General features: G+C 40.2%; 1 protein-coding gene and 1 pseudogene across 2 annotated transcripts in view; one reads left to right on the top strand and one right to left on the bottom strand.

Moving 5' to 3' along the window:
* Positions 1-12,523: 12,523 nt before the first annotated feature.
* Positions 12,524-13,019, bottom strand: LOC114024085 (annotated as a pseudogene).
* A 99-nt stretch (positions 13,020-13,118) lies between these two features.
* Positions 13,119-18,877, top strand: part of HUS1 (HUS1 checkpoint clamp component) — a 26,763-nt gene continuing 21,004 nt past the window's right edge. The window contains exons 1-4 of one of the 2 annotated variants that reach the window (XM_027836846.1): positions 13,119-13,254; positions 13,596-13,723; positions 13,826-14,002; positions 17,772-17,879. In XM_027836846.1, the coding sequence (XP_027692647.1) occupies positions 13,203-13,254; positions 13,596-13,723; positions 13,826-14,002; positions 17,772-17,879 (465 nt within the window). In that variant the 5' untranslated portion in view covers positions 13,119-13,202. Of the gene's footprint in view, positions 13,275-13,595; positions 13,724-13,825; positions 14,003-17,771; positions 17,880-18,877 lie in introns of both variants that reach the window. The other variant, XM_027836847.1, reaches the window with a different exon arrangement.

The raw sequence follows: 18,877 nt of genomic DNA on the forward strand, positions 1-18,877 counted from the left end.
TAACATTCTGCCTTATAGTAATTCTCTGAGGGGCTGACACTCCCCCAGAAGGGAAAGGCCTTGGGGCTGCTAGACAGGTCACACCCCTTCCCTACCCACTTAAGAATTACATAAATATTATTATAGAACGCTCATTTTAAAAATAATGAATGATTTAAATAACTAGAGGGATATTAATTGCTGATAGGCCCCACCAATAAGATACAAATGATACTACCTAAATTAATTTACAGATTCAATGCTATATCAATCAAATTTCTAAGGAGTTATTTCATACAGTATAAAGCTAGACAAAATAATAACATTTATTTGGAAGGATAAAAGGTCTAGAAATTCTAGGGAGATAATGAAAAAAAACTAGAAATGAATGGACAATAGCTCTTGCAGACCTCAAATTATATTATAAATCAGTAATCAGAAAAACTATTTGACATTGATTAGAAAATAGAAAACTAGATCAATGGAACAGATTAGATAAGGAAAAATCAGAAACAATTTAACTCAACAGCCCAATGTATTCAATAAACTCAAGAACACACATTACCTAGGAAAAGAACTCTATAAGAATTGGTATAAAAACTGGAAAGGGGTTGGGCAGAAACTAGGTTTAGATCAACATTTTACACCATATACCACAATAAACTCAATATGTGAGGCAACAATAAAAGCTATAAAATTTTTTTAAAATTAGAAGTGATTGAGTTAAGATACCATTCATAATGATGACTAAGGGGAAATGTATTTCCTAGGCAAGGGTTAGAGAAAAAATGGGTAATTTCAATTACATAAAGGGGAACAGAATAGGCATTTGTATAGCACTAGCTATGTGTTAGGCACTGTGCTAAGTGCTTTTACAAACATTATTTCATTTGATACTCACAAAACACTATGAGGTAGGTGCTGTTATTATCCCCATTTTACAGCTGAAGAAACTAAGACAAACAGAGGTAGTAAAAAGACTTGCTCAGGGTCACACAGCTGGCAAGTGTCTGAGGTGGGATATGAACTCAGGTCTTCCTGACTCCAGGCCCAGCACTCTGCACCATGAGCAGAAATTATAAAGTTTTTATACATGTAACTCAGCTTTTAAGCATGCCCAATATACCTAACATGGAACCTGCTGTGTCCCCTACCATGTGGGTTGGGATATGTTTTAAAAGTAGTGATACTTACTATTGAACAGGTCATTCTTTTTTCTTTGACTCCTATTTGTGGTTACTGTATGGCTACTGTGAGGTGAACCAGCGAGAGGGGAAGGAAGTCCTTCCTCTCTTTACCTCTTTTTTATCCTAGCTCAGAGAAATGGGTATAGCGAAATTTGTTTCTCTTCTTTTTTTTTTTTTCACTTTTTGGTGAGGCAATCAGGACTAAGCAAATTGCCCAGGGTCACACAGTTAGTAAGTGTCAAGTGTCTGAGGTCACATTTGAACTCAGGTCCTCCTGACTCCAAGGCCGGAGCTCTATCCACTGCACCACCTAGCTGCCCCCATTTGTTTCTCTTCTGCACTGTTTGTCCTCCATTTCAGGTGCCGCAGGTCCCCCCAGGACTCACAAGTTCAGACCACGGTGACTTTGGAGCCAGAAAAGTCAGAGTACCTGGGACTTAACCTGAACTTGGACCTGGGACTGTAGATCTATGAGAGTCAAGTTAACCTATGAACCTAATTCTCCTCTCTCCCCCCCTCTCCCCCCTCTCCCCTTTTCCCTCCTCTAGAGATTAAGTGGTTCGAGGGGGAAAGAGATTATACCTTCCACAGATTGGGAGGAATCAGTTTGTATATTTTTCATTATCTCATGAAGTAAACTTTCTTTTTGTAAAAGCTCCTGTGTTATATGTGGGGCCTTGACTGGGATAAAATTGGGCCCTTTGCCTTTGCAGGGACCCCTGGAAAGATTCTCTGCCTCTGATTTTAATTTTTGAGATACTCTCTAGACTGCTAAGAACAAACAACATGGAACAGAAAAAAAAAAAAACACCACTACACCTATTTCACAGAGTTGGTGTAATAGAGGTAAGCAGGGGAAGGACATCCTTTTCCTTTCACTGGTTCAGTTCATGGTTGTCCACTTGAGCTCAGCAGATAGGAGTCACTAAAAAGAGAGCAGGTCTCACCACTTTTAAAGACATAGGAAGACAATCAAGGAAGCTACTCCCCACCCCCATACAATAATGGACCCAGTGGGCTCCATGTTAGACAAACTAGGCATGCTCAAAAGCCTGGTTACCTATGAAAAAAAATAATGCACTCAGGATACAAAGATTATTGATTGGGGAAAAGAGTCTTTGTATCAAATATCTTTAGCATGGGTCTATTATCCAAGATTTATAAAGAATTAACACAAATATATAAGTTTAAGAGCCTTTCCCCAATGGATAAGTGGCCAAAGGTCACTAGGTGGCTCAGTGAATAGAGCAATGGGCCTAAGAAAGGGTCAGGAAGACCTGAGTTCAAATACTACCTCAGACACATACTAGCTGTGTGACTCTAAACAAGTCAACTTAACTTCTCTTTGCCTCAGTTTCCCCAATGTAAAATGGGGATTAAAACAGCAACTACCTTGCAGGGTTTGTTATGAGGATCAAATGAGATGAGAACTTTTTGTAAAAAGTGCTTAGCACAGTACGTGGCACATAGTGGATGCTACATACATGCTTATTCTCTCCTTTGCTTTCCCAAAGGATATGAATTGCTCTCATAAGAAGAATTAAAAACTATTATTAACCATATGAAAGATTACTTGGAATCACTAAAAAGAGAAATGCAAATCAAAATAACTTACCTCAAACCTGACAAATCGACAAAGATGACAAAAGATGGAAAAAAGTGAGTGTTTGGAGGGTCTATAGAAAGTTAGGTACACTAATACATTGTATGTGGAACTATGAATTTGTTCACTAATTCTGTAAAGCACTTTGGAATTATGCTGGAAAATTTTTATTATAATGCCCATAGCCTTTGACTTTGAGATCCTATATTAGTACCTTTTGTGGTAGCAAAAACAAAATAAAACAAAAACAAAAACAAAGAAGATGATCATTGATTAGAAGATGGCTAAAGAGTCATGGTATATGAATATAATGGAATATTATTGTACAATAATAAATAATAATTTAAAAGAATTCCAAGGAGCATGGGAAGACATATTAACTGACACAGAATGATATAAGCAGAACTAAGGAAACAACATACTCAATGATTATAAAAATAACCAAAATAACACAAAATAATTAAAATAACACAAAATAACCAAAGTAACACAAAACCAAAGTAACACAAAGCACAACTAAATATTGTGAAATGATAGTGACCAAGCTCAGCTCATGAGAAGAGTTGAGAGAACATATATTCCTCCTCTTTGTAGAGATGGAGGGTTGTGGAATATTGTATATACTATTAAGTCGTGGTTTATGTATTAGCTTTGGAGAACTGTTTTTTTTTCTTTTTATTTCTATTTCTTTTTTAAATTAATTTATTTTGAATTATCAACAATCATTTCCATAAGCTTTTGAGTTTTAAATTTTTCTCCCTTTCCCACCCCACCTCCCTCCCCAAGACGACGCGTAATCTGATATAGGCCATACATTCCTATTAAACCTATTTTCACATTAGTGATGTTGTAAGTAAGAATTAGAACCAATAGGAGGAACCACCAGAAAGAGGAAACAAAACACAACAGAAGAAAAAAATAGCAAATAGTATACTTTGATCTGAATTCAAACTCCATAGTTCTTTCTTTGGATGTGGATAGCATTTTCCATCATGAGGCCTTTGGAGATGTCTTAGATCCTCATATTGCTGAGAAGGGGTTTTTTTTCTTTTCTTTTTAAATCTTCGTTACAAGGGAATGACACTGGTTAGGGGTTGGAAAGGAATAAGTTTGGAAATGAAAGCAATATAAAAACAAAATATATAGATAAAAATAAGATGTAAAACGAAAAGATATTGTTCCTATTCTGATGGAATTTATAGTCTAGGAGGAAGAGAAGACAAAAACACAGATAACTATAATATATAGAATTATATAAGTATAGTAGAGAAGTACAAAACAAAGTGTTTTGTGAGAGGAGGGGACAAGTTGATATTGACAGGGACAATCAGAAAGATTTCATAACGGAGATAAGGCAAATTCCCCCACTCCTCTGAGCTTTGTGTAAAGGTTGTGTAAAGTCTGACTTAAAACAGGATTCAACAAATATTTATTGAGCACCTACTAAGGACAATGCACTGTGCTTGGTGCTGACAGGCATAAAAAAATACGAATCTTACTTTCAACGTGTTTTTCTACACTAGTAGAGGAGATGAGACATATAAATAAGCAACTATAATACATTTTAGTCCATACTTATGATTTCATTGAGTATAGGAAGTTATCTAATGAATGCATTCTATGGAATAAAACGCAGACCAACCCTGGTTCTGCAACTTATAGACTTACTGAGTTGCCTGGGGCAGTAAAAAAGTGTCTTGCCCAGGGTCAGACAGACAATATTACTTCAGAAGCAGGACTTGAATCCAAACAGTCCTTACAATGAGGCTGCCTCTGATGATACAAAATTGAATATGATGCATACATAAGGGAAACACAGAGCTATTTAAGTACAAAGGGTAGAGCAATCACTTCTGGTTGGGGGAATCAGGGAAAGTTTTATAGATATATCTTAGATATATCTTGATATATCTTAGAAATATACCATATTTTTAAAAAATCAAAATAAAGCTAATTTTTCCCCATTTAACTGAGTAAGATAATTGGATGGAGGGGTAGCTCAAAAGTCTTTTTCTGGACTTGAATTTGTATCAAGAGCTAGGATGAGGGAGCATTTGAACTGGGTCTTAAAAACAGAGACAGTCCTCACATGTAAGATTGGACTAGAAGCTATTTTAAGCACAAGTAACAGGTTAATAAAAGCATAAAGGTGGGAAAGTAGAGAAAATGTTTGAGGAATTTTGAATAGATCCGTTTGAAGCATAAAGTTTGAGAAGAGAAGCAGTGTGAGATAAAAGTAGAAAGGTAAATTGGGATCTAATGATGGAGGGCTTTGAATTCAAGGAAAGGACTTTGAACTTTGTCCAAATAAGGAGGAAAAAGATTTTTAATCAGGCAAGTGATTTAATCAGATCTGTGTACTGTGAAAATTAATCTAAAGGGTATAGAGTGGCTAACTCCAGCACACTAATCCCAAACATTTCTCTGCCACAGGAATCTCTAAATCAATCATCAGCTCCTGATAGCAACAAGATCATCTGAGGCAACATGTGGCTGCAGCTCCAAAATCAACACCTTACCCCACCTCAACCTGTGGCTGTTCTGCATCTGCCACCATCCCTTTAGAAGATTGGGATCACCTGGGGACAAGCCCTGCTGAGCTCCAAGTCACAGCAACTATCTCACTGACATTCTAATTGGAACCTTGGGGATGTTTATCAAGTTCCTCCATTAACTAAATCCTCCCCAGTCTGTACTCCCTTCCCCTACCCATAATTTGTCTCTCCAGTCTCCTATTATCCTGAATTACACATACTTTATTCATACCTCTTCTCTCTCAGCTTCCTTAAGGATATCTATATCAGCCCTATTGTTCTGAGACCCAGTCTGTCACCATCTGCTGCCTTTGAGACCTTTCCTCTGTGCTTTTTAGTAACCCCCATTCTATTACAAAGAAATTTCTCCTTAACATTGGAGTCTAAAAAAAAGTTCTGAGTCTTATGACCCAGAATTTCTTTGTCCAAAAACTTGTCTATTTCCTTCTCACGCCCCATCCCAATGCCTAATATCCCTTCTGTAGAAGCCTGACTGAATGGCATCTCCCTGCCTGTGACATCAGAAGTGGGAAGCCAGAATATATAGGACCCCACCACCAATCCTTTCAAAACACCTTAGCTGTCTTGAAGCATAGACTGAAAATACACTGAGTCCCAAGGAAAGCCCTCTTATAAGACTATTATGGGTTCCCTTCTTCAGTTGTGCCATGAAAATTGTCACACCCAAGGCTTCCTGATGACACCTTTGACTGTATCCCATAATGGCCTCTCATTCACACTCTGGAGGTGTTAGATGTGGCCCTAGTACGTGTACTGTAGTAGTAACTTAAAATGAATTTTTGTTTAATAGAATTATCCTCTTTATAATCACTGACCAACAGGGACACTTTCCAACTTTCTTCAATGACTTTACTGTACACTTTGGTCTTCTTTTTCATCCTTAGACCTTATTTAATTCTTGAAAATTCCATCATAGCTTTGGAGTAGAAGAAAAATGAGTGATCATCTAGTCCAACATTCTAATTTCATAGATGAGAAAAATGAGGATGAGACCAATTAAGTGACTTGCCCAAAGACACAGATGTAGCAAGTAGCAAACCTGGGATTCTAGCCTAGCTATACTGACATCAAATTGAGTGTTCTTTCCATTACAAAAGGCAGAGCATTCATCTGAAAACCTGTCCTCATGATTCTTCAACTTTCTTGACTCCAATGACTTCCTTCTTCACTGCAATTTATTTATAATCACTTAAAATCACTCTACCATCAAAATCCTTAAATCTAAGATTTCTATTTCTGACTACAATCTTCTCCACCTTTCCCACTCCTTTAATTGTTTTTTCAACCTGTTCCTTCAACTTATCCCTATCCTTCCTATTCATCACCTGTTCTAGGTTTACTTGCCTTCTTAATCATTTCAACAATACAACGGCCACCACCTTAGAATCATTTACCCCTCTGCCCTTCTCTCATTACCTAACAATGAGTAACCTCCATTTATTTGGATCTTTTCCATCCACTCCAGAATTCATTCATTTTAAATTTCTGCTACTTAGCTTTAGTAGAATTCTAAGCTGTGCTTGGCAATCCTCTTAATTCCCAATTGCATTCTCCACCGCAATCCTATGACCACAATCAGTAAGGGAATGTAGCTGAAATCACCAGGGCAGGAGGTAAGGCTGCAGCGCTACAAAGTATGACAGTGCTTGCATTTTAATGACAGTTGAACTGTCTCCGCACAGAGAACAAGTTACATTGCTGTTATTTGATTCTTTAGACTTCTCAAAAGTCTAGTGCCAAAGAATTAACAAATACAAGGATAAAAAATAAGGCAGGATCTTTAGAGCAGTGAGACAGTTCAGATGTATCAGTCTAAATCTCTGGGGATCTTTTCCTTCATGTATACTCTGCTGAGATACCTATCCTCTAGCAGGGCAACCAGAAGAAATTCTCTTATGCACATTCCCCTTGGGTCTATTTTAGTTGTCTGCTGCTATGCTGAAAAAGGTTTGCACGTGGATGCTGACAGGATAGAGTTTGGTGACAATCTAGTACCCAAGCTATTTATTACATGCTTGAGTTAATATTTCTGATATCATTCCCTTTCCTAAAAAGCATGCATATGACAGAAATTTAGGACCTTAATCTAATTTTTTTCAACTCACTGGTCCCTCTCACTCTCCTGAGATCACCACCCTCTAATTTTACTGAGACTAAAGCCATCTGACTTATCAAGGCAACGAGGGGAACAAGAGAGAAGAGAATAACTGAAGTGCATCATGAATAACTGTGCAATATTCTAGTTAACATGCAGAGGTGGCATTTAGCTGCAATATTTAAGGAAAAAAGGACAGTTACTCTTGCTGGTGAATGAAAGACTGGCTGTAGCCGTAATGGCTCTGAGTAGAAATTGGTTTAGCAATAGTGAAAGTAAATGACCCTCCCCTACTAAATCTCTAGGATAAGCACCGCTGCAGTTACGTAAGTTCCCTTCCATACATGTTCTATGTGGCCCACTGGTGTTACTGTTGTTGTTGGTCCTTCATTCTTGAGTGCTGACCTACTAAGAAGGTATCCAGGGGAGCAACACTGGTGTGCCTTTGTCTCTCCCCTATCTTGCCATCTTGTGTAGAATAACTATTTGATATCGGCCCCACAGTAGGGGGTCACTTCACCAGAAGGTCAAGTGTGTGATGTTATAGTAATTCAGATACAGTCTGAGATGTATATTTATGAAATCAAGCTAAGACAATCCTATACTTTTTGGAGCATGTTTGATAGACCCAGATGCTATGCTGAAATGTACTCTATCCACAACCATTCTCCACATCTCAAAAACAACATTTTCATCTATTCTCTCATCCTTTCTTCCTGTCTCAGAGGAAAAGGGAGCTTTATCCTTGCCAAGGTTAACCCTATGCTCTTCCATTCTTATATTCATACTTTTACTGGGACTTTGCTCTTTCAATCACCGCTTTCCTTTTTGTGTCTTCAATCTCTCCTATTCCATTAGCTCCCTCTCTACCAACAAATGTTTTCCATTTTTCTATCCTAAAAATACCTACCCAACTGTCATATTTCCCAAACTACCAGCCCAACTTTTTTCTTCCCTTAACTGCTAAACTGCTTGAAAGAGTGGCCTACCTTGACTGCCTTACCACCTACTCATTTTTTAAATACTTTGCAATTTGGTTTTCATTTCCATAGAAACCACTCTCAAAGTTCACCACTGGGCTACTAATTGCCAAAGTCAATGCCTTTCTTCATTCCTCATCCTCCCTAACTTCTCTGTAGTATTTGCATCGTTAGTCACTTCTCTTTCAAAATGTCTCTTCCTTTGGCTTCCTTGACACTGTACTCTCCTGGTTTTCCTCTTACCGGTCTGTCCTACTTCTCCATCTTCTCCTTATCCTTTAAATATCAGTATTGCCCAAGCTCTTCTTTGCCATAATTTTTTTCTCTGTCTACATTTTCTCCCTTGGTAATATCATCTACTCTCATAGCTTCAACTATTATTTTACTGGGATGACCGAAATCTATATTTTTAACCTATAAATTTCAAACCTACATTTCCAATTATTCCCTGGATATTTCCACCCAAAGGCTTATCCATTACCTCAAACTCACCGTAACTCATCATTTTCTGCTAAAAACATGTTCCTTAAGCAGGCTTCCTCATCTCTGTTAAATGAGGTGCCACCATTCGCTGTCCTGCATCCCTGTTAGAAGTCTCAATTATCTTTCACTCTTCCCTCTTTGTGTCCCCCATATAAAATCAGTAGGTTATGCTACTAATTATCTCTCCAAAATATCTCCCATCTACTCCTTACCTTCTACTCAAGTAACTCAACATCCTCATCACTTCCGACTTGATTATTATAATTGTGTCTCAACTGGTTTCTTTGCCTCCAGAATATCCGCCTCTTCAACATGTACTGTTCACATGGCTGCCAAAATAATCTTCTGCATGCATACATATAATCGTGTCATTCCCCTGCTAAAAATCTTAAATGGCACCCATTACTAAAGGTGAAAATATATTCACCCACCTTTTCTAATTCTAGTCAAACTGAATTATTAGCTGTTGCCTGATGTCCTGGCATTACAGACATCTGGAATATACTGTCTCTTCATCTTTTTAATAAAACTTTCCTTTCATGTCTCCGCTCAGGTGCCACCTACCTCATCAAGAGATTTGTTTCCCCTGATCCTACAAGTAGGTAAAAGTATTGTCTGCCTCCTAAGGTTTTATAGAAGATTTCATCTGGATCTTTCCCTTGCCCTTTTTGTACCCTATCTTGTAGTTTATCTATTTTTATTTCATGTCCATCATAATATTCTATGAACTCCTTGAGGACAGGAATTGTTTTTTTTAATCTTTGTATCCTAAGTACTAAGTATAGCGCTCTGCATATAGTGGATACTTAATGTTTGTTAAATCAAATTGGAGAGACTGAAGGTGGACAGAACTAGTAGTGAGGTTATTGCAGTAGTTCAGCAATGTGGATCTGTAGTAAGGTGACGAGAGTTGGTACCGAAAGAAATTTAAGAGAGATTAAAGATGTCAAATGCCAGGCCTTGTGTCTGGGAGAAGGGGTGGGATATGGAGGTAGGGCTTATTGAAATTCGTTTAGCTGTTATTCAGTCATGTCCAACTCTTCATGATCCTTTTTGGAGTTTTCTTGGCAAAGATACTGGAGTGGTTTCCATTTCCTTCTTCTGTTCATTTTACAGATGAGGAAACTGACGCAAAGAATTAAGTGACTTGCCCAGGGTCACATAGTAAGTGTCTGAGGCTGGATTTTAACTCAGGTCTTCCTGATTCCAGGCCTGGCACTCTATCCCTTATGCCACCTAGCTGCCCTTATGGAAGGACAGAAAGAAGCCAAAGTGACACCAAGGTTTGGAAACTGAGCAATCAGGACAATGGTCATGATATTAACTACATTAGCAAATTCAGTAGGATGATGTTTAACTAGTCATCAAGTTTCTCTTATCTTTGAAAGCATAGAGGAAGAAAGTAGTTTCCTCTATGAAAAACCTTAGAAGTCTATCACATTATATGGAAACCTTAGATACTAAAAGGGATTTGTGATCTCATCATTTTGAGTGTTCCCTCCAACAATTCAGATCCCAACCTATTTATGCCTTCCCATCTTTTCCCAGCTCATCCATGTGCTCCTGTATACTCTCCACGGGGGTCCATCCAAAGTATCTTCCTCTGGTTGTTCCAATATTAAATGGAGAGTGGGAGCACTTGGCTGTCCCTGGGTTATTCATCACTCTTGTTCCGTGACTGACCTACTTTCTTATCTAGATATTATCCTTCTGACATCCTATTACTTAGAAATTTCTTCATTTATGCTGGGAAATGATTTAGATTTCCTTTGCTTAGTGTTTATGACTTGTTCTCTGGCTTACCTTCAGAGGATAAAATGTATAATCTTACCTGTAAGTGAATTTATATTCCAATTATAGTTGGGAAATGTTTTTTCTTCTATCATGGAACTTTAGATTTAGAAGGCACCTGTGGTAGGAACAGGATAGATGTCCCTGCCAGGTGAGTCAGCACACCCTGGTAAGAGACATTTCCATATGGAGAGGTGAAGGGCTGTGTCTTTCCTGAGTGCGATATCCTTGTTGAATATCTTTTTTGGTTATATTAAGTACATTTCTTTTTTGTTAAATGTTTGATGATCTCTTAAGTGTATCATTTTGATTCAATCCTGAGACTGGACCACTGGATAGACCAACCCAAGTCAGACCTGACCCAGAAAATGCCTTAGAGATCATCTAGTTCAGAGGTTTCAAACACGTGGCCCACTGGAGAACCAGATTAAAATATAATTGGTAAATATTTAACAAAATAAATAAAAACACAATAAAACATAACATTAATTTTTGGTTTTCTAGGTTGATATGTGGCCAGAAGGGATCTGTTTCTGTTTGAGTTTGACATGACTGATCTATTCCAACTCCCTACTGAATAAATTCCCTCTATAACATCCTAGGACAGCCTCTGCTTAAACACCTCCTGCACCCAAAATATATGATAAAGCAGGCCATTCCATTTTCAGATATTTCTAATTTTTAAGGTCTTACGGTAAGCCAAAATACACCACCCCTGTAATGTTTACTTACTTCCTAGTATTTTCCCTAAGAAGTTAATGAATGAATGAATAAACAAGCATTGATAAAAGATTAGATGCTAGGCTCTCTATTAAGCACTGGGGATACAAGGACAAAAAGACATTCTCTGCCCTCAAAGAGATTACATTCTAAAAGGGCCAGGCAATACATGAAGAGGGGAGGGTGGCCAGGGAGTTGTATCTTTGGCCTGTAAAATTAGAGGGCAATTGACTGACATACCCTTTTCAAGAAAGGTAGCATGGATCTGATTACTGTTTCCAGAGCAAGACACAGAAAAGGGAAAGAAGAGACATGGTATAATACACCACAACCTAAGAGGGTGAAGTGTGGCGGGTCTGGGGTTTGCTAGATATGGTGAACTGTGAGAGCTGGAGCATCAAGTTTGTGGCAAAGAGAGACCTAAGAGATTTTTGGGCCCAGGACCAAAGAGAATGGATTTTCATTGCTAAAGAAAGCTTAGCTGCACCATAGGTATTAAAGCAGAAAAGTTTTTTCCTGATGAGTCAAGATATCCCTTAGAGTTGGTCTTCCTTACCTCCAGACTATGATCTCAGAGTATCTCCCTTTCCTGCTTCCTTTAGAGAAACGGGGAGAAAAAGGAACAACACAGAGAATTTTGCCCAACAAATAAATCTCTGGGTCTCTTAACATCAAGTGCCTTTAAGCGCAGGAGGCACATTCCTCCAGTCTGTTGGGTGGACGCCCCATGGCACAATATGGACAAGACTCCTCTGACATAGTATCCCAAAAGTCCTAGCGCAGCTTCAAGCTATTCAAAGCTAGAAACTGCACCAAGCCTTTGGGGCCCTCTGTATTTATTGTTATTCCCATTTTATAAACGAGGAGACTGGGTGCCTCTCGAGGGGTGGAGGGTCATGCCCAAGGGGATAACTGATAACAAGTGGTGAAGGGGTCACTCGGGCCATTTCCTTGGTTACCTAGGAGCTGGGGTTAGGGCCGGCCCACGGGCCGGTGAACCCTCGGCAGCTTCGCTCGGCCGCTAAAGCTGATTGCGACGAAGAGTGAACATTAAAAATAATTTTTTTTGGATAAAACTCTTTATTTTACACATCCCTTACCAGTCCTTCCACGACCAGCAGCCTACGGCCCTCCACGAGTCGATCTCACCGCAGCCTCTGGGCCTCCCACTCCGACTCCAGCAGGGTGAGCACGTCCCCCTCCCGCACGGGGCCCTTCACGTTGCGAATGATGGAGCGGCTCGTGTCGTCCATGAACTCCACGCGCACCTGGGTGCCCTGGCCCTGAGAACCGGTCCTGCCCCGCACCTTGGTGACCCGAGCCAGCTTGAGGGGCTGCACACGGCCGGTGTCCATGATGGCGGCGGCAACAGAAGATGGGAGAGACGACAGCAAAAATAAAATTTAAAAAAGACATCAACACTTGAGCCAGAGGCACAAGGTGGAAATTGGGGCCTTCTTCGCACCACAGCAGGAGCTTCCTCAAGGGCTCAAACTATCATACGGGGGGGGGGGGGAAATGCAAACTTTTCTTACTCAGAAAAAGAAATGAACAACGATTACAGGTTACGCCAGTTACTTCCACGCTTCTCTCAAAGTCCCACCAACTCCCGCCTGAGCAGTCCAAATCGGCTTGCGCAGGCGCAGTGTCACCGCTTTGGGTCAAAGGGTAGGAGGCCTCCAGCCCCTGGCGTCGCCGCGGCAACCGGCGCTAGGCGCGCGCTTCCGGCGCGGGAAGCCGCGTAGGGGAAGAAAGGGGACCACCAGAGTGTGGCGAGCATTACGGTCTTGCAGCTGCCACCACGGCGCTATGAGGTTCCGGGCCAAGATCGTGGATTTGGGCTGCCTGAATCACTTCACCCGTGAGCCGCTCGTGCATGGGGTGCGGGAGTGAGGCTGTGCCAAGGAAGCGTGGGGGTGGGAAGCGCTCGCGCGCGCCGGAAGTTGCGCAGGGATGGGAGTGGGGGGGGGGTCGCTCTTCCTTCGCACTAGGGTACTCGGTGGGGCGTTTGGTCAGCCAGACAGCCAACTGGTATTTATTACGCGCTTACTGTGTGCCAGCCGCGGAATTAGCGTCAGGGATGAACAAAAGAGCCCCTGCTTCCAAGCTGGGGCCTCTCCCTCGGGGCCTGGTCGGGTCTCTGCCCTCCCCTGGGGCAGCCATCGTCTCACCCTCGCTCTTCTCCATGCCCCGCCGCCCCAGGCGTCAGCAACACCATCTCCAAGCTGGCCAAGACGTGCACGCTGCGCCTCAGTCCCGACAAGCTCTACTTCATTCTGTCCGACAAGGTGGCCAATGGCGGGGTCAGCATGTGGTGCGAACTGGGCCAGGTGAGCCCCTCCCCCCGCCTGGCGTCACCCCGCAGGCCCCCCTCCCCTCCTGCCGGCACCCCCTCGAGTCACCCCCGGGCCAGCCTAACTTTGTGTTCGTAGGGCAACTTCTTCGACGAATTTCAAATGGAAGGGGTCGCAGCGGATCACAATGAAATCTATTTGGAGCTGACGCCGGAAAACTTATCCAGAGCCTTGAAAACGGCCCAGAATGCCAAAACAGTGAAGATCAAACTGACCAACAAACACTGCCCCTGCCTCACCGTGGCTGTGGAGCTGGTGAGTTCACACAACGTGGGGGATGGGGGTTTCCTTCTTTGCCACTTGACTGATACTATCTTGTAGCTGTCATTCAGTTCAACACGATTTTCCTGGGAGCCTACAAAGCGTTGTGGTAGGTGCTGGGGATAGAGACAAACAAGAAACAGCTCCTGCCCACGAGGAGTTTGAATTCTATGGGGGGGGGGAACCGTGTACGCACTAAACACAAAATACTGTATGTACAAAGTGATTCCTGGAGGAAAAGTGCTGTCAAGGGAAGGAGAGGGAAATGGGCATTTTGTGGGAGGTGACAGCTGAACAGAACTTTCAAGGAAGTCAGGTCAGAGTTGGGAAGAAAATGTATTCCAGACATAAAGGGCATCTTGTTCAGAAAGCCCTGATGGAGTGTCATGTATGAGAAGCACCAAACTGGCTGAGTTTACTAGAAGGTGTTTGTGGAGTTAAATAATATGTAACAAGTCCAGAGACTTGTTTGGAGACAAACATTTTGTATATGAAACTTTTATATTCCTATTGAATTTAATATAGGATCATTGATTTAGAGTGGGTGAAAAGGGATCTTGAGGGTCATCAAGTCCAAGCCCCTCATTTTACAGATAGGGTAACTGAGTTCTGGAGATATTAAATGACTTGCCCAAGATTACACAGCTAGTAAGTGTTTTAAGGTGAGATTCTAACCCTGCTCTTCCTGGTTTCAAGTCCACCACACCATGATACCATTATGAAATTTTTAAAAACTTCACCTGGCTTTTAGGACATTAAAGTTTTTAGAATGATTTCCTCACAAAGGCTTTCTGAAGCAGATAGTACAGCTAATTATGCTTATTTTACAAAGGAAAACCTCAGAAAGTTAAATGACTTATTTCAGGTCATACAGCTAGAAAGTTGCACTTGAGCCCAGGTCCTTTGACTTCTGATTCAGTCTTTTTTTAATTGCACCAAGCTTCCTCCCTAAAATTACTTACTTGCTCCTGGAGGGCCAGCATTCACATCCTACTTAATTTAATATCACCAGGGCCTTGGCCAAAATAGGGAGTTCAATAGATAATGTTGAATGTGAGAGTTAGAAATGACCAGAGAGATCAGCTAATCCAACCCATTCCCTGAGCAGGAACCCCTTTTACATCGTTGCCAAAATGTGGTCATCTGTCTTCTGTTTGAAGACCTCAAATGATAGAGAATATAGGCCTTACTAACAAATTAACTAATAAAGAAGCATGGTGACTGCATGCAACTCAGTGAGATACAAAGACAAATGCAAAACAGTTACTGCTCCCCAGGAGCTTGTATTCTAATAGAGGAGACAACGTGTGTGTGTACACAAATCAAATCAGCTACAAAGTAACCTGGGGGACATTGAGGGGTTTGTGGTGAGGGAAGAGGAATAGCAAATGGAAAGCCTGTGAAAGGAAAGGTCTTGTGCAGAAGGCAGTGCTTGAGCTGAATCTTAAAGGAATCCAGGGATTTCAGAATGTACAGGTAAGGAGAGAGATAGAGTTCATTCCATTTATTGTGAGTTCTTATTATTAGGAAGTGTTTTTCTAGAATCTACTTTACTGCAGCTTTTATTAGTTGCTCTTAATTCTACTTTTTGGGCTCAAAGAGACAGTCATCAGCTTGTCCATTCTCTTCAGGCTGAACATCTGCAAAACATCCTTATTTCCATCAGTAGATCATTGTACAGCTTAGATTTGAGTTCGCCTAATTATCTGAGTTGCCTCCTTTCCCTTTGATGTAGTTTTTCAGTGTCTTTATTAAAAGTGTTACCCAGAAATAAAAGCAGTATTTTGGAGGTGATATAACTAGTTCAATGTATAGTAAGATAATATACTCCATTGTTTTGGATACTATGTTTCAATTAAAAAAAAAAACTTTCCTTGACTATTTCCCAAATTCAAGGCACTGTTTGGAGCGGGGGATTGAAAAGTTATTCTTTTTTTTTTTTTAAGGCAATTAGTGTTAAGTGACTTGCCCAGGGTCACACAGCTAGTAAGTGTCAAGTGTTTGGTCTGAGGATGAATTTGAACTCAGGTCCTCCTGACTTAAGGGCCTGTGCTCTATCCACTGCACCACCGAGCTGCTCCCTGGAAAGTTATTCTTGATCTTGAAATCATATACACATAGAAGGAAGTACAAAATATATACAAAGTAAATACAAATTATTTGAGGAGGAGGAGGGTAAAGAAAGATCTTATGTAGGAGAAGTACACTTGAGCTGAGCCTTGAAGGGAGCTAGGGATTCTAAGAGGTGTTGGTAGAGAGGGAGAGAATTCTAGACTTGGGGGGACAGCACAGCCGTAGGAGTCAGAATGTATTGGGAACAGGGAACAACAAAGCGGTTAGTTTGGCTGCAAAGTAGAGGGTGTGAGAGGGAGTAATATCAGCTTTTTAAAATATATATTTATTTATTTCATTAAATGTTTACCAGTTACATTTTTTAAAATTTCTAACATTCTTTTTTTTAAATTACGAGTTCTAAATTCTCTCCCTTCCTTCCACTCCTCTCATGCTCTTTGAGAAAGCAAGCAATGTGCTACCAATTATACATGTGCAGTCATGTAAAAAACATTTCTGTGTTAGCCATGTTACAAAAGAAACACACATACAAATAAAGTGAAAAATCTCAGTTTTTTCAGTGATTAACTCGGAGCTCATCACTTTTCCTGGAGGTGGATAGCATTTTTCATCTTGGTTCCTTTGGAATTGTCTTGGATCATTGAATTGATCAGAGCAGCTAACTCTTTCACAGTTGGTCATCATTATTGTATACAGTGTTCTGGTTCTGCTCACTTGACTTTGCATCAGTTCATATAAGACTGCTCAGATTTTCTGAAACCATCCTTCTTGTCATTTTTTTTATTAATTTATCAACAATCACTTCCATAAGATTTTGACCTTTAAATTTTTCTCCTTTCTCCCCACTTCCCTCCCCAAGACGCAGTCTGATATAGGCTATACGTATATATTCCTACTAAACATATTTTCACATTAGTCATGTTGTGTAAAGAATTAGAACCCATAGAAGGAACCACAAGAAAGAGGAAACAAAACAAAACAGACCTTGTTATTTCTTACAGCACAATAGTATTCCATCACAATCATTTACCACAGCTTGTTCAGCTATTCTTCAGTTGATGGGCATCCTCTTAATTTCCAATTCTTTGCTGCCACAAAAAAGAGGTGCTATAAATATTTTTGTGCAAATGGGTCCTTTTCCCTTTTTGATCTCTTTGGGATACAGACCAGTAGTGGTATTGTTTAGTCAAAGGGTATGTACAGAGTTGTAAAGGGTTTTGGGCCTTTACAGGTATGTAAAGGTTTTGGTCCTTTGGGTATAGTTCCAAATTGTTTTCCAGAGTGATTGGACCAGTTCACAACTCCACCACCAGTTCATTAGTGGCCCTATTTTTCCATGTCTCTTACAACATTTGTTATTTTTCTTAACTGATGAAGGGTTGCATAAACAGTTAATTTATAAAAAGCGTAATATTTGCAAAGTGCAATAAAATGAAGTATGCCTATAGTGAAAACACTTTTGAGATATTATTAGTTTCAAACATCCCTGTGAAATATTTTCTATTATTCTCAACAGTTTAGTAGTAGAGAAACTGAGGCACAAAGACATGAATTGAAAGGAAAAAGTAACTTGAGAAATATCAATATAGATTTCATATTACCAACTTGTCACCTCCTGTTTTCTGAGTTTAGGACTTTTTATTGATAACATTAAAAAATTAACTTCCAAGTATGTGTTTTTTCTTGGCAGCCGTCTTTATCAAGCAGTAGTCGCATTGTAACACATGATATTCCTGTAGGGGTTATTCCCAGAAAATTATGGACCGATTTCCGAGAGCCCACTGTACCAGACTTTGATGTAAGTAATTTTTCTGGGGTCTTATTTTTTTTCCTTTTTTTTTCATTAATAAATTTATTTATTTTTAGTTTTCAACATTTACTTCCACAAGATTTTGAGTTCCAAATTTTCATCCCATCTCACCCCTCCCCCTACCCCAAGATGGCATGCATTCTGAATACCTCTTCCCTTAGTCTGCCTTCCCTTCTATCTCTCTCCCCCACTTCTCTTTTCCCCTTCCCCTTCTATTTTCCTGTAGGGCAGGATAGATTTCTGCACCCCATTTCCTGTATTTCTTATTTCCCAGTTGCATGTGAAAACATTTTTTTAAACATGTGTTTTTAAAACTTTGGGTTTCAAATTTTCTCTCTTCCTCCCTCCTCACCCACCCTCATTGAAAAGGCAAGCAACTCAATATAGGTTATACATGTGCAGTTATGCAAAACACTTCCATAGTAGACATGCTGTGAAAAACGAACTCTATTTTCCTTAATCCTGTCCTGCCCCACCGTTTATTCTATTCTTTCTTTTGACCCTGTCCCTCCTCAGAAGTATTTGCTTCTGATTACCTCCTTTCCCAATCTGCCCTCCTCTCTATCATCCCCCTTCTGTCTTGTCCCCTTTCCCCCCTATTTTCCTGTAGGGTAAGACATTTCCATACCCAATTGAGTGTGTATGTTTTTCCCTCCTTAAGTCAAATCCTATGAGAATAAGATTCACTTATTCCCTCTCACCTTCCCCCATTTCCCCTCCACTGTAAGAGCCTTTTCTTTTCTGTTTTTTGTGAGATAATTTATCCTGTTCTACTTCTCCCTTTCTCCTTCTCCTAGTATAGTCCTCTCTTACCCCTTAATTTTATTCTCCAGATATGACCCCTTCATTTTTAACTCACCTTGTGCCCTCTGTCTGTCTGTCTGTCTATCTGTCTGTCTGTCTGTCTATCTATCTATCTATCTGTCTATCTATATACATACATACATACATACATACATACATACATACATACATACATACATACA

Source organism: Vombatus ursinus, unplaced genomic scaffold (genome assembly GCF_900497805.2).
Source record: "Vombatus ursinus unplaced genomic scaffold, bare-nosed wombat genome assembly UNPS02014820.1, whole genome shotgun sequence".
Taxonomy (NCBI): Eukaryota; Metazoa; Chordata; class Mammalia; order Diprotodontia; family Vombatidae; genus Vombatus; species Vombatus ursinus.